This window comes from Leptosomus discolor, chromosome 2, assembly GCF_034619465.1.
Source record: "Leptosomus discolor isolate bLepDis1 chromosome 2, bLepDis1.hap2, whole genome shotgun sequence".
NCBI lineage: Eukaryota > Metazoa > Chordata > Aves > Leptosomiformes > Leptosomidae > Leptosomus > Leptosomus discolor.
The window spans coordinates 66,992,822-67,019,475 of NC_141392.1; the positions used below are offsets into that span (position 1 = coordinate 66,992,822).

Consider the following 26,654-nt stretch of genomic DNA (forward strand, 5'->3'; position numbering starts at 1 on the left):
TACTTCTAGTGCAATGGTTAAGAACTCTTCTGTAATGTTCCTGGCAGTCCCAGATTGCCCAAACAACACATACAGTTAAGTAAGATGTGTACATAAATGTGTGATACTGATTACACATTTTTACCAACACAGCTAATGAATAAAATTTAGTTTTAGTGTCCCTCCTATTACTAATTCATTTAGTATTCATTATTTTAAGACTGACCATAATGATATCCATTACATTTTACAATGGATGTCATTTATCCTTCTGTAAGACTTCTATCATAATTCAGCATACTGTAATACACTCATGATGGATCTTTTCATTAATAATGTGGATTTGTATCCATGTTATCCAATATAATATCTGCTGTACTCAAGCATTAATTAACATCTACTTATTTTAAAGTAGTAGTCACTACCTGTCTAGAGCAAAATAAATCCTGCCTTGTAATAGAAGGTTAAATTTACCATCTTCTTCAGGCAAAGTGATCACCAGTGTTCCCAGTGCTTTATGAAATGCTGCAGCAGTAACATACATGCTGCAGTATTTATGAAAGCTGGGCCTTCCCACACTAGAAACAGCACACTATTAACAGGCAAGAAACTCTGGAACATCATTTTCAAAGACATGGCTGACTGTAGTCAAACTTATTTCTGCTATGGCTTTCCTCTACACCTCTGAGCATCACAGAACAATCTCGGGAATCTAAACACAGAATCCGATAGATGGGTTTTGGCTCTATGAAGATTTTGGCATTTGAATATGAAACTAAATCTGTGCTGTAAAAATGTCAGAAGGACTTTAGTAGGTCGGATCAAAATCTGTTTAGACAAATGTCCTCTCTCTAAACATCAGAAAAGTCTCATGATGTTACTAAGTAAATAATGTATCATCTTCAACTCAAAAAACCCCGGACATATTCAAACAGGCCAAAATTTCTGTATATGAAAAAACCCAGTCTTTTGCTTTGTTACAGAGCAGAACATAGCTACGTGTTCTGCATATCTTTTATGCAGAAATGGACATAAAAATGTCCATTAAGTGGTAACAAAAAAAACCCAGTCAATACATACAGGAAAACTACAGAACAATTTAAATAAGTTTTGCTGTGTTAAAAACACTGGGACTCTGAAAGAAAACAGAAAAATACTTTCTTGTAGACTTCCTTTCAGTAAACTTAATTTAGCTGCATCCATTAAAAAAAATGATATTTGCCTGTGGTCATACACTTCATAGACCTAAAGAACAACCAGTTTCTAAATAGAATCTGCAGCAGTGAGCCATCCAAAATACTAAAAGACAGTTTGAAAGACCTATCATATAAAATGTTGAGAGAGGGGAAGCAAAAGTGTTTACCTTCTGACGCACAATATGTGATCAGAAGAAACTTAATACTCTGTACAATGCATCTATAGCTGATAGCCTAGAATTATTTTACTTCTCAAAAGTGAATATATAAAATGCTTCACAGTACTGGAAAGTAGACAAAGAAGCTAAATAATGATTTACAGGAAAAGTAGCCAAGTCCAAGTTTTTCATATTTGCCTAAAGTAATACTCTTAACAGCTATAAGCCAAGTAAATAGATGGTAGACAAAGTATACCAGTCAGTAAAAATACTTATAAACAGATATAACTTAAGGGGAAAACTTCTGCTCTCATTATTTTAAATACAGCATGTGAACTACACAATGTCTTAATATTCTTTTTTTAGAAAAACTTGCACTGAAAATTTTGAAGCTCTTGTTTTATTTTACTTTTGTCTGTAACTTTCAGAAAAGTATTAGATTTGCTACATTGTAATTATATTAACAACTGTGTTTTGTCACACATTTTAATACAGGTTTCACAGTTTGAGATGACCACTAAGCAGTGTATGCATTTCTATTTAATTCAGAGATGGAAATGGAATATACTCTGAGATTTGGAGAGCTCTTTTGATGCTCCCAAATCTTTCAGGTATCATTTTTCTCCTTTAATATTGAGGCAGAGGGATATTTTGTTTCATGGAGCTCTGGGAAGGCTTAGTAATGACTCTGATTTACTGATAAGGTCATCTACTTGACCATATTTGTGGTGGGAATAAGAGATTTTGAGTTGCTGTATTTGTTACCAGATGTTAAAAATTTTCTACTACTGCTAGGCCCTCTTCAGTAACAAAGGAAGGAAACAGGAGTGACAGATCTGCAAAGGCACACTGCAGTAGCTCAGAAAACCTCCATCAATGCCAGATAGGCTCAGGTTTGATCTGGCAATGCCGCCATTCAAAATCTGGAACAAAGTATCTCTCTGCAATTTTTCTAACAGAAAAATTTTAAAATGTTTGGTGGAAAAAGCCAAACCGGTATTTTAATGAAGAATTGTCAGCAAGCTTTAATATAAAAACCTGAGGTTTGCTTAAGAAAGGTTGCCTTGATCATTCCTATATTTAAGTTTCTAAGTGTTTTTTTAATCTCATGTGGTTAGTTTTATTCTGTTGCATCCTTTGTGTAAATGTATAGAGGTATTTGTATTCAAACGTATATGTATATTTGACATAAAACAGAAGACATAGGCAGTGACAAAACTGGATTTCTGTGCATCTACCTAAACTGAACTAATACATCATCTATGAAAGAGAGGAATAATTTACTGGACTGCACATCATGTAAAATGCATCTCAGCAACAAAACTGTAGAAAGTTCTTTCTCAAAAGGACTTTTCATCACAGCAGACTAAACAGAATTAGCTCACACATTTAAGTAATAAGACACAGCTGACCAAACAAGGTATCTATTTCTTTGATTAGCTTTAAAGGCATCTGTTATTACAAATCTACTTTGTAAGTTAAAAAATGCAGTTTCAGTCCACCAGTTTTATTAGCTTAGACTGCCTAGGTTTAAGTTAGGAAATCTTGTTTCCATAGCTAATGACAACAGAATACTGATCTATTTGTTTTCTTTTTCATTTTACTTTTTTTACTTTTCTGTCTGTTTTAACCTAGCAAACATTTAAAATTACTAGATGTATGTATAGCTCTGTATTGTTGCACTTAATTTAAAATATGTAAGAAGAAACAGTTCCTCTATAATATGATATACTTTGATCATCTGAACTTCAAAAAAAACTTCAAAGTAAATGAAATACTGTGCTATGTTTTTCTGGAGCATGGAAGATACAATATTGATGGAAAACTATGGATTACTATTCACTGTGTTTATATCCATTAATATTGCTGCAAATGTGCTACCCAATTCACCGCAAAGCAAACTTAGAATTGTATAAGTTTTGCCTTATTAACTGCAGAGTAAAGTGTGGTCACAGGACTCACCAGGACATGCTGCAGGAAGCCTTCTTGTACAAAGTGTGCTATGTAAGAGAAGCACAGATATATAGGATTGTTGTACTCACTGGCTACTTGCATAGCTTAAAGCCTTTCCTTCAAGGGAGTACTCACTCTGTGCCATGCTTTCAGAGCAGACTGTAGCTACCTTATGGATAACTGAGATACGGTTTAGGAATATATAAAGCCATTTCTCTTACACAATAACATTTTAAAAATTGAGTCATAACCAAAATCTTTCATGGCAGTAAATTGAAGGTATGTATCCCTGGCACTGTTATTTTTAACAAAATGCACTTGAAACACTCACCTAGGGGAGCAGGTGGAATGACCAAAAAAGCCCAGAAGAAAACTGACACAGAAAGTTAAAATCACTGCCTTCACTGTGAAAAATTTTCCTGTCTCCAAAAACAATTAAACTAGCCAAGGAACTGCTCCAGAAGTGTCTAAGTATTTCATGATAGTTGATGCTCAAAAGTTTCAAAAGCTTGTCATAAAATAATGAAAAATATTCATAATGTTACAGCTGCCCTAACTTGCTTATTTTTTCCTGAGGAAATTACCTCTGAAAATTGATAGGCTCTGGAAAATAAATTGAAAGGCTAAGAAGGCCAAACAAATAAAATAAACTCATCAATTAGAAAAAAGGATTCACCTGTATTGTAACACAGAGTGCCTCCAAGAGGAAAAAATACCAATCAGAAATTCATCCAGACATCTCGGGAGACAGGGGTGGTACTGCACATATTGTAAGAAATGTTAGGTACTTCTAGCCAAGTCTGGAATGTTCAGGCAGGCCCACTAAAAAAAAAAAAAACCAAACCACAAAACCTCACCAAAAATAAGTGCAAATACATTTATTTAGGTAAAACAATCATCTGTGCCTATTCATGCATGCTATCTGCTCTCATTGCTGTCACTCCTGTCAATCTGAAGCTGATAGGTAATGGCCCTATGATTCAGGGAAACTGCTGAAGTGTGTACTCAGGCTTCAGTTTGAGAGATGGGTTCATTTATCATCATAATAAGCTATTACCATTGATAGGTCACAACTCATTGAAGAGACAGTCAGTCTAATTGGCTCAATTCAGTTAGCTCTGGATGTGCCTCAAGGAGACAAGCAGTGCTTTGCGGGTAATATTCAATCACCCAACAAACCACTTGTTTAATAATTCATCGCAGTTCAGACTGGGCACATGATTATCCCTTCAATATGCCAAATACCTGGTCTTAACCCTTCTGTCTCTCGGGTCCAGGAAGACAAAGGCAAATCCATTCTGCAGTTACAGTAACCCTTACTTCTAGAAACTTACTGAATATTTAACGTTTCCACTGAGGTTTGTTTGCTGAAGAAATTTGTTGTAGTTAGAGTCTCTATCCAGAAAATAAAATCTTTGCCCTCACCATTCTTTCTTGTTAAAGATCAGCTTACAGTATGTAAAATTAATAGGAATGCAAAGTAACGGATCTCTTTTTGCCTTCTAGAGATTTAACAAAGCAGTACGGGTTCATTCAGAAATCTTTAGCATTCAGGTAATGGATAGGGTAGATGAGACAGAGGGAATTAATGTACATGAGACGCTGGACCTACAGGATTTAAAGGATGCTTCATGCTCTGTTCAGATATTAGATTGAAGCATGAGTCACCATATTAAAATGTCTGAATAATGACACTATGAAAAGACAAGTTAAAACTAAACCAATAATTCAAGCTTCTGATCACTGCGTGCTACTTTCTTGTCAGTTCTGGTTACTATTTCCTTGTTCAACTCTTTTTGTCAGTATGTTGCAGCCATACTGAAAACTTCCTTTGCAATTGCTGCCTTAAGGTTCTGTTTCTTCTATTGTTTTCAATGGTGTGCTGTGGTGGATTGATCCTGGCCAGCAGCCAAACACCCACGTAGCTCTCACTCATTCTTCCCTCAGATGGGGGAGGGAGAAAAGAGAAGAAAGGCTAAAAGAATTATGGACCTGTGGGAAGGGTTGGAGAGAAACCTTGATGCTGTGCAAGTTCTGTTCAGCAAGACCAAAAGACTGGTGTGTTACCAACACTGTTTTAGCCACGAACGCAAAGCACAGCATCATAACATGTCACTATGAAGAAAGCTAACTCCAGCCCAGACAGACCCAGTATGGATGTTAAAATACTATGTCCATATCAGACTATGTGATGGTCTGTCTTTCGTTGTCTTTTTTCATATTAAACTGAAATATACAAAAATGATAATTTTGATACTCTTTGGATGACTGACTAGAAATTTAGTAAGTATGGAACCACTCTCTGAAAGTTAGTTTGTAAGGCACTCTCAGCATAATGGCCTTATCACTCACCAATCATTTATGAAGAAGTCTAGAATATATAGAAGTTAGAATTACTCATTTAATTCTTATTATAATTAGTTGTGGAACTGGTTATTATCCCCATGAAGTAGAAAGCAGCTCTTTGTATACACTTTGAGGGTTTGTTTGAGTTTTCTTTCACTAATGATAACTTAATTGAATTTGTACAATTTTCAGCCATTGATAAACCACCCTCCTTTCTTCTATACTCTAGTTAGTAATGGTGTTTTGTGTGTCCCCCTGTTAAAAATAAGGGACTCCTGGCAATATTTTGCTGCACAAATATTTAACTTTTTTGTTAATGATAATGGATGTAAAATGCCATGAAAAAATAAGTTGGATTAGGTCTGTCAGACCTACTAATTCACATGCATATACCTCTTATTGCATCTGTACACAGGTGACTAGTGCTTGGATTTAGGCACCTGTGCTACACTGGTTTGGTCTTAAAACTTCTTAATGATACAAGGTGAAGTTAGTCAATCAAGTTTAGGCACCAAAACAGTTTTTGAAGACAGGCAGGAAGAAAAGCAATGCTAATTCCTATATGTAAAACAGAAATAATAGAATTTATCCATCTTGTAGAGAAGCTGCATGTCAAGAACATTTTGAGATTGTCAGAAGCTACTGAGCATGACAGACTTCAAAAACAATAAAACACAGATTGAAAGTACTACAACGGGTTTGCGGAAAAGGCTGTTTCCCTTGTGCACCATCGGAAATCCTCAATACTTTTATCCTTCTATATATTGCCTTTTTGATGTGGAAAGCAAAAGTTGAACACCACAAAATTACAAAACAAAAACTCAGTGGTGTGACGCAGTTTTACTAATGAGTTATAAACGCAAAAATTTCAATTACATTCTACTTCAAGTTTTCATAATTAATTTAAATTTAAAGTAAATTGAGGATGGGGTGATGAAGGTAGGTAAATCAAACAGAAATAGCAACTCAATTATTCATAAAGAGAAATCTGGAAACGGAACACTACCTCTTTGTGGCTCTCATATTTTGAGAATAACCTTTCATTAGCTCTTATGTATACTCTTTTGGTGATGGGCATAGATTCCTTCATCACGCTGCTGTGTAACCCAGACTCAACGAGATGTCTTGACTATAAATTCTGTCTGATGAATATAAGTGGATAAACTGAGTAAAATTCCATTAAACCCTTTACTTCCAGGTAATCAGCAAGGAACTCCAAATATAATTTTCAAAGCAAACGCTTATTTGCTGAAGTAGTACTTAGCATGCAAAGGTATACAAGAGGAACAAAACCCCCATGTATCCTCCCTTACATAAACTTCAGTTTTCCTCTGCAGTCTTAAGTAACCACTGTTTTATTTAGCTATCTCTAGCTTTGGAATCACTGTCACCATAGCCTTCAAATCACCAGATATATTAATTTGTTCCAAATCAAAGACCTTTTTTTTCTTTTTCTTCTTCTTTGTTGGCTCCTTCAGTGCCTCAGCATTTGGGATCAGAGATAAGAAGAGTAAGACTTTTCCATGTGGCAAGCATATTCCGCAATTTACTTTCTTCATTATTTCCTAATACCCCTCAGTATTCTCTCTTTAGCATTCACATCCCTTCTTTTGTGTGACTACTTTATTTCTTGCTTTCTTCTCCATTTTTCAACTGCCACTATTGATTAAAACCCCTGCCTTCAAGGCAGACTTGGGTAAGCAGGTAACACAAAGGACACTTGAGATTTATGAAATAATTTCACCAACAATAAATTTCCTCTTTTCTCTATAGTAGTATAAGACTACTTTAGCACAAAGAAATTAAATGTATCATGGGATATGAAATACAACAATCAGTGGACTCTGCTAGACAGATTTTGAGCCCTGTTTCAACTTATTTCCAAGTCTCAAAGAGGCCATATCAGTCTCCTGGGCATCCTTAGTTTTCCTTGCAATCACACTAATGGCTGTACCAACTGTCCCAACAGGCTATCCAATCATTGTTAAAAGCATTAATGAGGAACAAAGTATGCAAAATTTACTTATATCTTGGTTCTCTACAGTCATGGCTAGCTGAATCCCAAATAGGACAGTCCTGATATTGTTTCAATTTGTACTGGGGATCAAGCAAAATGTGGCTAACCACAGCTGTGAAAGAATGCAGAAACCTACCTCTGTCTCATTTTGTGATGCCATGCTGAGAGAAGGGATCAGCAAAAATAATTTAAGCCAAATCATGTAATACAAATTAAGTAAACTTAAAGGAAGCATCAGTCAGCTGCGGTTCAGATCTTTAAAATATTTTGCTCTTCACTTGTATTCCTGCTATGTTTGTCTCATCTTTTCAGTATCAGAATTTGCCTATTATCACAATTTTTAGAAGCTATATGGAAGTGCTTATAAAATAAACAGCACATTTGGTGTAAGTTGAAGACATCTTCATGCTGTTGATTGAGTCTGATTACCATGGCGACTTAATTTCAGTCAAGGCAATTTAGACTGATTTAAAATAAAATTGTTATTTATATTAGTTTAAGGTTTACTTGTTAAAAAATAAAAACCTATCAATAAACTAAAACAGCTTTTTATCAGAAGAATGCATTCAAATATGAAATCAAAACATACTGAAGTAGATGTTTTTACAAAAGATATTTTTTCTTTAGGTTCAAATGAGTCATTTTAATTTTCTGCCATGTGTTGGTAGTTAACACAGCTTATAAAAATCTGAGGATCTACAGCAACTGTGAATAACTTTGGGGCATTACACTGAATGGAGATTTCTTGCATATGATGTGCTGCTGATGCCTATTATTGTTTCTTTTACAAATATGCATAAAGTAACTTAACTATTTCATCCCACTCAAACTTACAAGATGTTAAGAATCAATAAATGTCCTTACAAATTTTTTTTTATATGTTTTGCCTTATACTTCAACATCACATTCCTTACTCCATCCCCAATTTACTTTTGCAAGCTTGGAGATGTTCTTTGTAACACATTCAGATCTGGAGCTGAAACTCATTTCTGTGCAAAGGGTAAAAAAAAGGCAAAATCATCGTGAGCTACTGGATCATCACTGTGGAAAAATCCCTCACACAACAGATACTAAAAGCACTGACATTATGTTACTAAATGGTGGCCTAGACTTGGACAACCCATCTGTGCTAGGGAACCAAATCTTCTACACGAGGGCCTAAACTGTCCATATAATTAGCTAAAGAAAGAAGTATCTTACAAAGGTGCACAAAGGGAAATCATATCAATCCACCTAAGTTTCTCTACATTCCTTCCTTAACAATAAAAGAAATACATACACGTGCTCAAAAAAATCAGTCTGCTGGCTAAGTTTAAGACAGCTGAGTGTTGGAATGATGCAGGCTAGGTCACTCACTGCTGTCCAGGAGGCCACCGAATTTCAAAAAAAACCCACTAATGGCAGAGAAAAGTAGCTTCCAACAACAATTTAATTTGCATCTCATCAATTTATACCAAAAGGTGTTAAGTAGGATTGTTCTCCTTTTTGAGGCAGGCAGTAAAAGCCAGAAAAAGAGTTGTGGATCTATCTAACTCTATCGTGTCCCATGAACACGAAAAGTCTTGAGATCTGAAGCCATCACAATACTAGATGAAGCTTTCTGCGTTTAGCTGTATTAATAATTTAGAACAATTGATCCTGGCATTTCTGTTCCAGCTGATTATTGTATTATCTACGCTTCTTTATGTTTTGGTTTTCCACTCCCTCCCTCCCCTTTGGGAGCTGTAGACTGCCATTTGCTTTGCATTATTCTGCCTTTTGCATCAGAATTGCCTAAGAAATGAAAACAAATGGAAGGAAATAAACATAAAAGCCACGAGGACCAAGCTTATGAGTATTTTATAATTCAATATTTAATCCTATGAGGTATTCTCGGCAGTCTGCAATAGATAGTTTGTCACAAAACAAACTGCTCACTCCATCCCAATCTTTAGGTCTCCACAGTAGAGTATTTTTAAGGGGCTGATACAGGTTTTTCAAGTTTGTACATATTGGCTACAGACTTATTACATACAGTGTATTCATTTCTGGACTCAAAGAAACATTGACTTCTGCAAGTCAGTGAATAGGTTACACAGCTAATTATGAAAGAACAAGTAAAATAAATGAAATGACAGTGTTAAGTCAAACAAGTCCCCTTCCTGTATTATGTGCACAGACTCTACACAAAACTTTAATTTGTTATCTTGGTTTTAACTAGAAAAAGAAAGAAAGAATGAACAGCATATCCACCATATGGTTGCTTAAGTCTATGGAGTTGACAAACACAATGTGCTAGAATTTTTTCAAGAGATAACAAAGCCTTTTATTCAAGTATCTTTTGCTTTAGCTTACTTTAACTTAAGTACTCTGACTTCATGTAGGGCCAAATTACATTAACATTACTTACACTGAATAGGATAATACTGTACAACCAGTTCAAGTGACTCTTGTAAAACAACATTTGATGCAAAAAACTTCTCAATCTGCGTAAAACCTGTCAGTAATGAGAGGTGTTTCAGGGCTTCTGTCATGTTGTTTGCAGTTCAAGTAAGGGCAGCATTAATAGCTGATCAAAACCCAGACAGAGGAGTTGTGGGGGAATGTATTACCTATTTTCTGTACGACTGCTGGGTGCTGAGACCTAACAATGTTCAGAGACTTGGATTCTCTAACCAAAGATGGATGTTTCCTCCTAGAATCTCAAGTGGCCTCGTGTGTGTGTGTCATGGGGGGTGGGTTCATATTTTACTTAGATATGCTCCATATCATGTTTTCTTTGGGCTAATCTTAAATAGCTTCTACTCAGCATACAAATTAGCAAATTGCTTTTTGCTGAGGTGTCAAAGGAAAAGAGGCATTGTATATATGTTATGTCAGACTTCTGAAACATTGCCAGCACCTAACCCTTCCACATTGACTTTAAAGAAACAAGGGTTTCATGTAATCCTGCTGAGTTTAGTATCTAATTTTTAAATAATTTTATACTTTCCTCTCACTGCTCTGATCAAACATATCAGAATGTAACTCATAACACTTTCAGACAAATTTATAAAATACTTCAGCATTGATACAAGCATAAAATACACTTATAGATCCGTTGTCAAAACTATTTAAGAATCTGCTAACAAAACCAAATGGGATTTCCACATACCTAAAATGTAATTAGAGTTGATCAAATAAGACAACTTTTCAGTAACTAGAAGCTCTAACCACAAGTCCTCAGGACTGCTGCAATCCTTAGTTCAGTAGGCTATGATAAGGTAGGCAGGCAAGAAGATAAACTGTTTTATGATACCTACCAAAACGTTAATACTAGCCATTTAAAATCTGTTCTTCCAAATTATCCACTAGATATTTTACTTCTAGAAATTAGATTCCTCTAGATTACTCCCAAACGTATTCTGCATCAAAAACAGTGTTCAATTTTTCAGTCCAAATGCATATTATATAGTCAGACAGGTAAAGTATCTGGCCTTTAAAAAATTATCTGTATTTCTACAGCAAAGTTAAAGTTTTGGTAGCAGCGGATATATTTAGAAGACTAAAAGGATATGGTTGATGTTAAAGTAATTGGTTCATGTTCTTGTCCCACTCTGACATAAACAAGAATCCTGTACCATCTATAGCCTCTTGTTATTTATAATGTCTCCTTAGAGACACAGTCAAAGACCAGCAACACATAGCCCAGTGTTACCCAGATTTAGACAAAAAGCAAAAAGCTGAAGGCTGCAGACTCAGGAGCATCCTATTTATAACACTTTTTTTTCATCCAAAAGAAGCATTTGGAGATGGATGTAAAACAAGCAGATAGCATACATATGGCAATCAACATTGTGGTGGCACATGCACAACACGTCAACTTTATATTAAAAGAATTATTTTAAATAAGGATTTTGAGCTATATTTGAAAACCAGGAAATGCAGGATAGTTACTACCTTTTGTTACTCAAATTTGTTTTGGGGAACAGTATTTAAGAGCAATAATTTTAACAATTAAAAGGAAAGGCAGTTTTCTTTGACATAAGGTTTTTAAATTACAATAGAAATGTACATCTTGATGTAAGACTTCCTAAATCATTCTCTACATTTCCTGACACAAAAATTCTTAAAGCTTGCCTGCTCTGAGATACTGATTATTCTACTGTAACACAGCTAGCAATCACTCTCATGAAAGGATGTTTTTATCTAGTTTCAGCTATTTGGTTTTATCCATTTTCAGCTATTGAGAGAAATGTTTTTTTGAGTTTACAAATAAGGACTCTCAATATTCTATTTCCATTTCCCTTTCCATAGCATAAATCATATGGCCTAAGCATGTCATTATGACTACAATTTAGGTGATGCAACATGACAGTTAAGATGTACTGTGGTAATTTGTGAGTGCTTTCAGTATTATTGTAGTATCAAAAATTTATATGGTTCAGTTATTAAGGCAAATTGCTTCATTCATACAAAGATATCTGACAGTAACCACAAAGGACCTCCAAATTACACTGAAAAAATATCTTCGACATTCAAATAATTTGTGCACATTCTTACTGTTATTTTGCTCACTGAATAGAAGCAGGATGAAACTCTGTCTGGAAAAGTATCAGTTCATATCTCAGGGTAAGTTCACCAGACATGGAAGATTATAGAAGAAACTCTCACTTGCCCAGTTAAATGAGCCTGACTATCTTTAACAATTTATAGCCACGAACAGGATGCCCAGTTCTTTGGAATGATGTTATTTAGTTTCAACATGCTCACTTACCTTCTGTCATGTTTATTTTCAGCCAGCAGAAAGAAAATAAATAAATAAGAGGTTCACTAGCCAGAAGAGACTACACAGGAAAATGTGCTGAAGTGTATTAGTGATAGCATTTCTGATAAGTTTTAGCATAATTGGGGTTACAGTAAATGGAAAGCTGTTTAGCTTTCTTCACATTTAGTACTCACTCAGTCCTCAATTCTACTCTCTGGGGAAAAAAAAAAAAAAAAAAAAAAAAAAAAAAGATTTTCATGAAGGTATCATGTACGATAGCAGAAAATCTAATGGTGAGAAGCCTGACAGTCAAATCACTAAAGCATCCAGGACTTCAGAAAGTAAATATTTGGTATTAACATGCAGGGCATGAATATGCGTGTACGTGTACACATGGATAAACGCAGACTTGGATAAATAAATGCATTAGAACTGGCACAGAGCTCACAACAGCATTTTCTGAGTTCTAGGGCAGAAAGCTCCCAACACACAAGTTTCTTGCCAAACATTAAAGTTTTGTAACACACCCCCACAACATCTGATAACACAACTTGTATCTCTGAAAAGCAGACAAGGGAACTAGTTTTCAAAGCTGAGGACAAGGTGGGAAGAGAACAGGACAAGCTGAATCATGTGCCAGTTAATTCATTCAAAAAAAAACAATGTGGCGAACTATATAGCTTTCTCTAATACCTAACAGCAGAAGCCCGAAGAGGGTCCAAGGTACTTAGTTAATTTTCTCAACTTTTTGACTCACAAGGATACTCCATACGCCTGATTCCTTTCTGCTTGCAATTTTGCTGGTCAAATAGCTATCCATCTTGGTCTTCCCTCAGTTCCACCCCCCTTCAAAGCCTTACTTCTTTTCTCAATAAATCAAATTAGCATTTAGGCAAGTACCATCTGCACTTACTTTGTTGCCCAAATAAGAACTGGGTGCAGTCCAATAATAAGTCTGTGGCAGTACTTTTCGCGCAGCCAAGTTGCTGATGCTAAACTGCTGATGCCCATCAAATCTCTTTTGCTTGGGGGTAACTCTGATGAGACCCGGTAAGCCAGTCAGATACCAGCCATTCATGTCTTCTATCTATAACAACAGAAAAAACCCACCAAAACAAAACACATTACAATGAGAATCAGGCACCAGTCATTTCAATAGGCACAGCTTCCCATTCTTCCATTTTTTTAAAAAATGATTAGGTTTATACGATTAACAGCAGTTCAGGAACAAATGAAACAACAAAGTAATAAGAGCAACCATTTCTCGTATTGTATGTGACTGGGAGTTATAAATTCTGAGTAGTTTGAAGTAACTGCAAATATTTGCTTTCTCTGCTTCATATGGTCCAGAGCGAGGACGAAATTCTGTTGTACAAACATATGCATAAGAATATCTCCAAATATTATACAAGTTTTCAATAAATAGTATCAGTCACAGAGGGTACAGAAGATGAGCTGACAAATGGATATACATTTCTGATTGTTGTAGATAGCATAATTTATAATAAATTGTAATTCTAAAGCCTTACAACTTACAAGTTCAAATATATTTTTTTTTTTTTTTAGAAAGCCAAAGCAAAGCTGGAAAGCACCAGAACTTGAATTTCTGAAATCCTTTAACTAGAAATGAGTCATCAAACAACAGCACACTGTTCATACAAGGATGGCTTCTGGAGCCTGGATACAAGCAGAACAATAAATTAGCTCATCCGTGCGATGGAAAATTTTCCAGATGCTGGCATGTAAGTGAGCACACTAGGCATATATGATTTTACTCACAGACTTCCAGCATACCAAGAGCTAGTAGACCTGGAACACATTTTGCAAACTCAGTCTACAGACATGAATATGTAGCATACATCCATTACAGTGGAATCAGTCTGAACTCTGAGAACTAATTTAAAGTTTAGAGTATATTTGCAGGCTAAAGACATTTTTCTACAGCACAAATAAGAACAGTACGTTCATGTCTCTTTCACATCCTTCCCTAGGAATGCAGTGTGCAAAAGAAATTCACTCAAAATGCCCTCTGTAGGGCATCCCTTTTTCTTACATAAGCTGTATGTTGTACATTTAATGTTTCAATTCTTAATTATTTCAGGTCTAGGAATTTAATAATGACATGGAAAAGAGAAGGTCCTATGGACAAGTTGCATTTAACTTGAAACTGATTATGTATGCACATTCCAGGACTGTGTTTACATACGTGGCTTCATTTTTGACTGTTATAACTTCTTTGTACTGTTCAACTGAACTTTTTCAGAACTTCCTCACAATGAAGACAAACAAAGCTTATAAGCATTTTCTTTTGGATAAAATAAAAATATATAGGGCGTGAAAGAACATGCATGATTTTATAATCAGATGCACTCTGGTGACGATAGACAGTGACAATACACAGAAACACAAAACCAAAGACATGTACTGATACGACATGACTTTTCTTACACTTCTGTAGGTAAGGTGAGACTGTGTGCAAACGTTGGTTTTCCCAGAGCAGAAACATTCCTCACAGCCTTTAGGATTATTTTGCTGCAGATTGAAGAAACCAGGTTTGCAACGATCACAGTTTTCTCCTTCAACGTGTTCCTGGAAACGCACATTAGAATATTACTTCAGTTTTCATAGACTAGAACTTGAGATCACCAGTTTTATACTCTGCAGGAGAGTATAAATGCAGGACTACAAAGACATTTGTAAGAAAGACTTATTATTTGTGAATATTAGTAGCAAATCCTCTACACACAAAAAAAAAAGGTAATATGGTTGCATGTAAATAGCAAGACACGGAATTTAGACATCATAAGGTTTTTAATTTTTATTCTACATGAATGGACATACCTGATTTCAGGGAATAATCTAATTTATCTCCTTTACACTTAAGAGTATCAGAGTGGAAGGAAGTATGGGGGACAATCTTACAGCCTCTACAGCTCTAATTTGTAGGTATATGGCTGATAAAATCTGTGCGTGCCCACCTGTTGCAAACTACAGGTACATAGTATTAGTTGTACCAATCATTCAGCATATCAGTTTTCCAGTGGTGTATCATTAATAGTTGAATTCAGAGTAAATCAGAGTGTTTGAAAGGCTGCGTTTCTTTTTTCCACAACTACATGTGTTTGCCAGCCATGTAGCCAGGTCTGCACTTTTCCCCTGCAGAAAGCCAGACACTAAACATACATGAAGAATTCTAAACTTAGCATTTGATAATTACATTTTTCAGAGAAAGCTTATGCCTTAAGTCCTGCAACCTTACACAATAAATCAATTTGTCCTATAGGCAAACATAAAGCTAGCTGTTCTACAAGGAATACGTTGCAAAAGGCTCACACTATGGTGCCGGCTTAGTAATTAAATATTTTTTCCCAAGATAGCCCAGAAAATTCTTTCCCTTTCAAAAGTTTTATATACAATCTCTTTAATCCTAGAGACAGTGCTCTATAGTATGCACACAGGACCAAACTGTAATTCTAAAAAAAGCATTATAAAAAGCCTGCCCATGCTGTGTAGTCTATGATTGCTTGAAATACACAGCTCTGAAGTAAGATCACCAAAACCCATTTGATAGCCTCCTGGTTAAGATCTAGCAAAGAAGGAAAGAGCAGGGCAAAGCACACGGAGGTATGAGGAGAAAGGACAGCACACACGGACTAAGAGAAAATAGGGACAATGAGTGGGAAGGGATATGGGCAGGTAAAGAAAGAGATAAAATGAAAATGCAAATAGTTTTTCACCACTAATTATACAGTAACAACATGTGTAGCAAAATACCTTTGCTCTATCTATCTCTGCTTCTATTCTCCCCCTCAACATCATCATACAGACTCTATTCAACAAACCAAAAATCTTAATACAACTCAAAGGTATCAATCAATTGTTTTTAACTTCAACCTCATTAATTTAAAGAATGGTATTTTTACATTTTCACCTGCAATCTCAGGATTAATCCATGCATACTGTTGCATAGGTATGCTGAAATCACCCAGCTACTCATGCTTCACATGAAAAATAATGTGGGCAACAATTGGGAACTCACAGCACTCTTATGTGCAGTCCTACTAACTAGAATTATGAATGCTGGTCCCAAGATTTTCAGACCTTGCTGACGTGCTTAGTGTGTGCAGACTGGGAAAGGTAAAATAAAAAAATAAAAAATAAAATAAAAAGAGAGCTGCAAAGCAAAAGTATCTGCTTAAATGAAAAGTTGTTCTACACTGCAGTCACAAGTATGTCATCAGTGAGCAAAAACTGTGTAATTCTACTGAGTAGGCAGTAAATTCAGTGGATAATGGATATATAAAACCCAAAGTTGGACAGGAGAACTAACCTATCCTTCACCCAATGAAGCAATGAACCTACAGCCTCATTTATTTCTGAATACTGTATTCTGTACAGTTTTAAATTATGCAAAAATTAGACTGACCATCTGAGATAATAGTGATAAAACAGGCATTTATACTTGTCCCTCACCTTTCTGTACTTTAATTTACTCTGGCTAATATTGTAAAAACAACAATCTAATGCTCACTTTACGGCATTTTGCTGTTTACAGTTAGAACTGTTTTTCAGCAGTCAATTTCCTTCACAATAAAACTATCTTCAGTAAATTTAGAGCTCATCATATGTAATTGAAAGATGTGATTAAAAGAAGGGAAGCATTTTTCCTAAGATCTGCTATTAACTTGTCCAGACATCCCACTTTATTCTTCATATGGAGCATAACTAATCTGATGATTTCAGTGGCCCTTTGACCATAATCTGTTTTGATTTGAATGTGAAGATTGTTAGTGAAAATAAATGTGTATGTATCTGTGTCTCAGCTATCTGAAAAGGGTATAATTTTTCTCCCACAAGCACTTAAGAGATTAGAGGAGCAGAAGGGAAACAAAGGATAAATAGTGAAGAAAAAAGCGTGTAGTGTGGACTCTCTGGGATAGGAACAATTATCTCTATTCCATATTTGTCCATTTTGGTCTGATTGTACTAACAGGTCAGTTTGGCATTACACAAATAATGTCATAATAATAACAATCATTCAGCAGCCGTTATCTTGTATTTGGCACATGACACCTTCATCAAAGCCCCCTTTCAAGTCAGAATATATTAAAAGCATCCTTTTTCTGGTCTTCTAAACTAGGTAACTAAGGAATTAGAACTGTGATATGGATAGATTTTATTTCTGACAGAAAGCACGTGACTGTTACATAAAGTGAGGATAAGGTTAATTCTCTGAGTAGATTTCAGTGCTATTCAGCTGTCACACCAGAGCTTTATGGGTCTATGTGGCATGAGCTGATAGATTGAAGTATTTTTTGTAAATTCTTGTATTTAAGGACATAATGTAAGTATTTTTAAATCCACATTTGTGACTAATTCTGTTAGTTAAATGCTGGAAGGAAACCCCCACAAGTGCAACACAGAAAAATTGACCCACAGTACTGTAAATTGTCCTTTGGGCCTATTCACAGTCACTTACTAGACGGTGACTTAGAGAGCACCACCATTTCTAAAGCATTTCTGGTAGCTAGGTATTTTATAAGTGGATACATGTGTTTCTAGAAGATTTTTATTTCATTATAATACTGACATATAATTTGCTGGAGGTACATGAAGGCACACACAGAAAATCATTCTTAAATTTTCTTCCTAGAAATTAAGAAATTCAACCTACAGAAAGGATGGATTATTATCTTTTAAAATATGTTACGGATTTCTGAACAACCATCCCAAGGCAGGAAAGAATGCTTTCAGTTTGGAATTTACCAAGAAAAGAGGATGATATCCCTAATAATATAAAAGGCAATTTTTTTTTTCTTTTAATACATCAGCAGTTCACTTCATTTTCTCTTTTGAAGTCATATTACAGGTTAGATTTAGAGCCCAAAATAATTTAAACATACAGTTTCTGAGCAGGTGAGGATGCAAGTTTGAAACAAATTATTCACATGCTTCTTAGGTATCCCTTCATTACAGTTTCCTAAGGCCTTGTATGACTAGCAGCAGGCTCCTATGTTAATTACAACGAGTACCGAGATGACTCAAGACAATTTAAAACTTTACAGACCCAAGAATAAGTGTTTTATAAGAAGCAACTAGCATAGATACTAAGACAGCTAGGTAGGACAGTGGAACACTATTGTATGACAGAAAACCATTAATTGCAATCTTTTGATGTCATTAGCACCTTCCTATGGCTCAGAAGAATTTGACATCCATACCTTGCAGACGCACGGACCTACGCAAGGATCAACATTCACACTGCCTTGCACTGAGCAGTTGCAGGGCAGGCACTCAGGATATCCTTTATAACCCAAGGCACATCTATTGCAGCTCTCTCCTGCATAGCCAGTCTTGCAGTGACAAAAGCCAGGCAACATATCTATGGGAAGAGGAAGAAAACAGAAGACATATTTGATTTATCATTATTATTATTAGATATGTGTGTTAGACTGCTCAAAGCAACACCTTTGGTAGGTGTAACATAAGAGTGTGTAGTGTGGGTCAGACCATATGCCTGTTTAACCATATGTCCATAGGTATCCCATCTGAGAGAGGCTACAATAACGCATGTAAGAACAAAGAAAATACATAGTGATTTAAGTTCTAAGCTTCCAGAAATTCCCATATTGGAGATCTTCTAAACTGAATGAAACTTATCCCCACTTCCTTGCATCTAACAGACCCTGAAAAACTTCTCTTCCATTAATTCACGTAATCACCTTTGAACATGCTTTTACTTCCAGAATCTATAAAGCTCCTTAGCAGTAAGTTCTACGTTCAACCATGTATAGTGTGAAAGAAAACACTGATGTGTGTTAAACCTGTATTTATTGCCCTCTAATTCTCATATCATAGCAAACAGCAAATAACCATTCCCTACTCACTTTCTCCATGTCATCTGTGATTTCAATATACCTCTATCATATCCCACACGATATTTTTATTTCATATGCCAAAAACTCCTAAGCCTATTTAATATCTCTTTACACCAAAACTGCCTTGTATGGCTGAAAATCTCTATTGTCCTTCCCTGCACTGTTTCCAGTTCTAATAAATTATTTAAGGTGAAGGGAGTGCATAGTGTGGACCTATAAATGGTTTGATGATTTTTTCAGTTTTCTCTTTTAAACATCAGTAATATTTCCTAAGGCTCTGTTGACCTTTTTGACTACTGCTGAGCCAGCACTGAGCTGGTACATCCAGGGCACAGTCCAAGGTAATTCTAAGAGCTGTTGTACAACCACTGGTGCCTAAACCAGAAATCACTGTAATCAACGTACAAGTAGAACCACTTTTCTCCGTGTTCTACTTTTTCTTCAATTGCTATAGAAATTCTTCAGTTATTTTACTACCCAGACACTGACTATCTTGAGATATTTCTGAACATTTTGCAGTTCTTTTATTTTTCTATGCTGAAAGATTTTGTACTTGCTAACTTTGTCACCTTCCTACTCATCCCTTTTCCAGGTTAAATACGAATATTTTAAACAGTTCATATTGATCATTACTGTGAAAACGGTCCATTTATTCTTTTAACCAAGTACTAATCCATGAAAGAACCTTTCCTCCTTTTTCTATTACACTTTCTTTCACGGTCTTTGTCAAAACTTTTGAAAATCAAAATACAATATAAATCAAATGAGCTTTCGCTCACATGTTCATTGAATCCTTCAAACAGATTCATAAGACACACTGTCCTGTATGAAAAAACCCTGATCTTGATTTGAGTTTTGCCCATTTTTGCCACAGTTCAGAAATGGTATAAATAATTTCTTGTAGTTCTACAGATTTGCTTGGTACAGAAACCAGGCCTTCTGATTTTAGTTTCCTGGAACCCTCTGTTTTTCTTTTGCAAAGTGGATAAACAGTTTCTATTTATGTAATATTAATGTAAGTTTTAATAGTTATTATAAACTATATTTAATGCTTCAAGCAACTCTACTTTCAACTACATCCAGAAGCCATGGGTAAATACGATATATGCCTGATTAATTTTTATTTTTCATTTATCAGCTTGTTCTAAACCTGACACTTCTGTTTGAGACAGTTCTTCTGACTTGCCCCCATGAACAAAGACTCCCAAGTGGGAAATTCCCTGAACTCTTCTATTCACTGATGCAAAGAATTAATCTAGTTTTTCTGCTGTGTCCTTTTCTTTCTTCAGAAGTCTGGTTGTAACTTGATTACACCTTAATCATATTTAACTCCTACTGAATTTGAATCTCTAGCAGTCTTTTTGATTCTGATTTATCTGAAGGTACATCTTAGCAACATTTAAGCATTTAGCAAATTATTCCTTAAAATATGTGTGTTATTAAGTGTCTGACTTTCCAGAATCTGTCACAATTAATGTCCTTTTCTATTACCCTCAATTGGATATAACCTGCTTTTTCAGGGACCTTCTTTTTTTATTGTTTAAATAGATTCTTTTTTCTAGTTTAATTGCATTGCTTGAATCATTTTGAACTAGAGGAATGCATCTTCTCTTAACCTAATATGCAGTCTATAAACCCTATGCTTGCCATGAGCAATCTTGGATTGTTAATTTTAATTTTCTTTTTAAAGGTTTCCTTATTTCGATTAAGTTGTTTTTTAGGGAGGCCTTCTCATTCCTACAAGAATGTTGAATTTGACTGTCCTTCAACAGGAGAGTTTTGAACCAGCTCCTCATACATAAATCCAGAGTTGCTTCTCTTTTTATGGTTACTCTAACTAGCTGTTTGAAGAAGCAGTCACCCAGAGGAGTTTTAAATTATATTATCTGTTAATCTATACAGAGATGAAATTCAATCTGTCTTTTCTAACCTTGCAGCCTCTTTGATCTCCTGTAGCACATCATATTGACTGTCACCTTCTTGATCTGTCCTAATTATATACAGAATTTCAGTGCATGAAATTTCTGTGTTACTTACTCTCACAAAACCATGTGCTCCATGGGATTTGATGCCTGTGGCCCAGCTGATTCTCAGATTTCTGAGTTATCCTCCTCTCAACTAGTCATCTGCGAGGCCCCACAGCACAGCAGGCCCCAGGCTCTTTCGCAATCTGGGTCAATTTGTCCTAGCTGGACAATCTTGTCTTAGGAGAGAAACTCCTGTTCCTTCCAGATGAAAATATCCCTGCTGTACACCAGGGTTCAGCAGTAAAACAGACAGGCAAGTCTAACTCTTTAGAAGTGAGCTAGTCTTATTTGAAAGTTTCAAGAACTCATTCTTAGGTTCACGAGTTACGTCTCAGCAAACTCAAATTCAATTAAACATTTCACTATGGAAAAACTCCCAAATACTCATTGAAATCCATAGTCTCTCCTTAACTGTCCAGTCAGCCCACTCTTTTAGCTCCCCACCAAGAAACTTCCCTTCTCCTTTCTTTTTTCTGCAGTTATCAAGAGAGACCAGGATTGGAAACTTCACTGTCACCTGACCGGCAGTCCCCTTCCTTATGCAGTATACACAGCAGTGGATAACCTTCAGCCTTCCATCTATCAAGAGACTTCACACTTCACAACAGAGACAGGAAGGCATAGAGACCACTAACTGTCATATATTCTTCCAGCTCTTACACTTGTTGATACAGTTAGTATTTTATTTGGCTCAATGCCTTCTTTCATTTACAGCACGTGTAAGATCTAGGCTCTCATTGTATTACACAGTATGTAAATTCCTGTCAGTGTCCCAACCAGTTATCTTGACCAGGCTTCTGTAGTGCATATGTAGTGCATATTATGTCAACAGCCTAATTACATTATGGCAGATGTTTCAGGTCTGCCTTTTGTTTTTGTTGTAATGAACTAATGTTTCAGCAGAAGCACATCTCCTCTTGCTTTTGGTCTATTACTTCACCGGCCTTATTTGGATGGGTCTGTATTTCTTGAAGCTGTTATCCCCTGTTTTCTACCTTAGTATTGTCAGTTTCTGTCTCTGAGTGTACAGAAGCTTTGCAAGTTCATCCTAGAAGATGAGTCATCTTGAAATAAGAGTTTTATCTGTCAGTTTTCTCCCAGCCTACCTGTTGTTCAGGATTGCACAAAAATAAAGGCACGCAAAAGCACGCACCAGATCCTTCAAAAACCCTGCAATCCCAGGACTGGCCTCTGCCATTTTCAATCCTGTTCAATGGCGTATAAATTCCCAAAATGATCTCATGGAAGTCAGTGGGACTGCTTGCTGAGCAAAGTTCTATGAAGCCTGAATAAGGATAAAGATGTCTGGACCTTATTTATCCCAAAATGGCTGAGAAAGCTTTTCAGCAAAAATAAACATCTGTCATTGAGATTATTATGGTACATAAAGAGGCAATAGGGAAAAAACTTCACTGTGTGATAGCAAGCAATGAAGACTGAGTCACAGAGTTTCTTGCTCATGAACACATCATATAACGTTCCTATGAAGGAATATTTGAAAAGCATTCCTGAAGATTCGAAATCAAAAATATACTACACAAGCTAGAATAATAAAATTTCTTTTCAGAATGCAGAGTGAAACATGTGAGGACAAAGTTATACTAGGATGATCAAAATGGAAATTATACATGCTTAGTATACAAAACCACTCCTTTTTCTCCTGAAACAATGCCTGGTCAATTATAAAGTGACTCCTTCATGCCCTTCTCTTATCTACCTAAACCTAATGATGACCACAGGATGCAGTTATTTAAAACCTCCTATTGCACCTCATCAACGTACCAGTTACTATGGTTTTTGCTGCAATTTTCCATCTTAACCGTTGCTTACCTACAGTATTCAAGCACACAAGAATGTAGAGCCTCCAGCTTTATTTGCCTTGAGAATTGTTCACAGTGTCTTTATATCCCCAGTGATTTTCCTTATTATCATATTTCCATTTTAGTTTAATGTTTTTCATTTCCCCAACTCATTTGCTTGCCACACATTTAAGCAGCCAAGAATCTTACACCAAGAAAACAATTTATCCTTAAACAACCAGGCAGTAAACTCTCAGATGTACTTCAATCCACCCAGTGTGTATTCATTCTGGTTCAAAGGTGAATAGATTCCTTCAGACAGATCACGCTTTCCAGCTTTTGCTTTATGAAGGCTCCCCAGTGCTACAAACCCACCTGCTGCCCAGGGTGAGCAGTGTACAGTAAAAGAATTTTATCAGGGTATTGAATATAAATTTGAAGAAAAAAAAGAGGTAAAAAGTGATCTGCTTTCAGGATAGTTTTATGCTAAAAATTATATCCAGACCTGCTTTTGATTCTAACACAAGCTCTTCCATTACCACAATAATCTTTCCTTAAAAGAAATATTAAAAAGGCTTTTTCTTTCAACTAGCATTATCGTGTCTTTTCTGTTGAATAAGATGTTACAGTCGCAATCTGGCCCACTGGTCCAAACACTATAATCAAACACAATACGCAAGAAGTAAACAGTTTTCCTAATGTGTTAGAACCTTATTTAGTACAACAAGAAGTAAAGAAAAGCAAATAAACAGAAACAACAAGGAGCAAAGAACAGGACCATTGTAGGCAGAATGGCTACAAAGCCTAGTTATGTGTAGAGCTGACTTATCTTTGTTCTTGTGGTCTTAAAATAGGTAAATAAGATAAATATCAGAACTGTCCTCTTCTCACTGGATTACCAGGACTGGGCAGGACACAGACAACTGTTTCCAGGAACAAATTCATGGACTATTTTGGGGAAGGAATTCCGTATATGATGGCTCTTACCTAAGTAACAATTGTTCCGCTTGTCATATATGAGGAGTAGTTTAAACACACAGAATAACCTCTACAGTAAATAACTTGGAAATAGGAGATATCAATGGGTTTAAAAAGCAATAAAGGAAAAAGTTACTTCATGTGTTATAAACAGCAGATTCAACAGAGATTAAGAATACTCTAACGTGGTCAAAAGCAACAGGTCTCTACCTAATTGCAAATGAGTGAGTTAAGAAGATCAGGAGAAGCTTGTTACAGTCAAGACAGAAATTTATGAGAGTTTTAATTTTGCAAAGAGAACAAAAACTCTTTCGTTCCTGGGACTGGAGGAACTGCTGAGACAGGACACTTGTTTGAATGCCTGTGGCTAGATGAGCAGGACTGGGCTGCTTGCCAATAAAAGTAAAAGGAGATAAAGCAGAGAGACATAATACAATTTTGGATATGTCACCTTCAAGTTCTTCATATTTCTTGATTTATTAGAAAGATACAGTTAATGATCTTTAGACTAGATGGATGAAGACAATAGAGAAAAAGCAAGAAAGGAAAGGAGGGGTCCTAATAAGAGCTTTACTCTCTTCCTGGAGAGGTCCAGAAAAGAGGCAAGAGAAGAATTTACCAGAAAGAAGATCAGATGATTAAAAAGGCAGAAGATACAGGAAGCAAGGTGTTAAAGCACAGTATCACCCAGTCAGATTCAGAAACTGTAAGCATATTTAGAAAGTAACTATGAGATGGTTTAGATCTGTTGAATGCTCAGAGGCAAGAATAAGACACTACAAGAGCTCCTAATGACACTATTACTGACAATCAAATAAGATGGAAAAATGTCTTTATCTTTTTGCTTCCCTCTTCCCATGACAGAAGAGCTCACAGCCTATTAACTGCCTTTCAGCTGCCAGGCCCCTGGAGACAAACCCGCACCAGTGGCCAGCATGGAAGGTGTGAAAACACTGCAGCAGCAACAGACAGGAACCAAGAGATCAAGCAGCTACTTAACACACAAGTGGGACGTTGCATTTCTTTGAATTAATCATTCTTCCATCTCAAAATCATAGTCTTAGTATTTTATGAAAGCACTGAATGTCAGTAGTGGCAAATGTTTGAATAAAAGTTGTCCTGTTTAATAGTATGAGAGGTTTCTTTGTTGCACTAAGCCTGTCATCGGTAACCCGTACACTCTCAAACACAGGTTTGGTACAGGCATCGCAGTGTCTTGCTGTGATTTTTCCAGATTTGGGATTCATCCTCTCTTCTGCTTCTACTGTCCCTCTTTACCACTCTGTGTGACATACCATGCTGGGTGCAGGTACCCAGGTGCTGGCGGGAGCTGCAGGGCAGCCTCTGTGAGGGGTTTACAAGGCAAGGTTTTGGTAGCAGGGGGTTACAGGGATGGCTTCTGTGAGAAGCTGCTAGAAGTTTCCCCTATGTCTAATACAGCCAATGCCAGCCGGCTTTAAGACAGACCCACCGCTGGCCAAGGCCAAGCCCATCAGCGACAGTGGTTGTGCCTCTGTGATAATGTGTTTAAGAAAGGGAAAAAGTTGTTGCGCAGCAGTAATTGCAGCGAGTGAGAGGAGTGAGAATATGTGAGAGGAACATTTCAGCAGACACCAAGTTCGGTGAAGAAGGAGGGGGAGGAGATGCTCCAGGTGCCGGAGCAGCGATTCCCCTGTGGCCCGTGGTGAAGACCATGGTGAGGCAGGCTGTCGCCCTGCAGCCCATGGGCAGTGGAGTACATGACTGCCTACACTCCGTGGAGGGCCTCCATGCTGGAGTAGGTGGATACCTGAAGGAAGCTGTAACCCTGTGGGAAGCCTGCACCGGAGCAGGCTCCTGGCAGGACCTGTGGCCCGTGGAGAGAGAGAAGCCCACGCTGGAGCAGGTTTGCTGCTGGTGACCCCATGAGGGGGGCTCACGCTGGAGCAGTCGGTTCCTGAAGGACTGCACACCACGGAGGAGACCCACGCTGGAGCAGTTCATGAAGGACTGAACCCGTGGGAAGACTCACGCTGGAGAAGTCATGAAGGACTTTCTCCCGCGAGGGGGACCCCACATTGGAGCAGGGGAAGCGTGTGAGGAGTCCTCCCCCTGAGGAGGAAGGAGTGGCACAGACAACAGTGTGATGAACTGACCCCAACCCCCATTCCCTGTTTTCCCCCCTGCGCCGCTTGGCAGGAGGAGGGAGAGAAATTGGGAACAAAGCCAAGCCCCAGAAAGAAGGGAGGGGTGGGGGGAAGGTGTTTTAAGATTTGATTTTATTTCTCATCTCCTCTCTGAGTTAATTGGTAACAAATGGCATTTGTTCTCCCAAGTCAAGTCAGTTTTGCCCATGATGGTAAATGCTGAGTGATCTCCCTATCCTTATCTCGACCCACGAGCCTGTTGTCATATTTTTCTCTCCCCTGTCCAGTTGAGGAGGGGGAGAGTGATAGAGCGGCTTTGGTGGGCACCTAGCATCCAGCCAGGGTCAAACCACCACAGGTGTGGCCAGGGCTGCCCTGTGCCAGCCATGGCCTGTTCCAGATGGCTCTGACTGACTCATTACAGGGTTTGGCTGAGCCCCTGGTCCAGGATGGGTCAAGAGAAGGTCAGAG

General features: G+C 37.0%; 1 protein-coding gene across 1 annotated transcript in view; it reads right to left on the bottom strand.

The window, feature by feature from the left end:
- The window catches only part of LAMA2 (laminin subunit alpha 2), a 284,721-nt gene that overhangs the window by 195,218 nt on the left and 62,849 nt on the right, over positions 1-26,654 (bottom strand). Inside the window, exons 10-12 of the mRNA XM_086460446.1 lie at positions 18,597-18,757; positions 14,824-14,964; positions 13,289-13,462 (exon numbers count right to left, since the gene is read on the bottom strand). Of these exons, the coding sequence (XP_086316572.1) occupies positions 13,289-13,462; positions 14,824-14,964; positions 18,597-18,757 (476 nt within the window). The remainder of the gene's footprint in view (positions 1-13,288; positions 13,463-14,823; positions 14,965-18,596; positions 18,758-26,654) is intronic.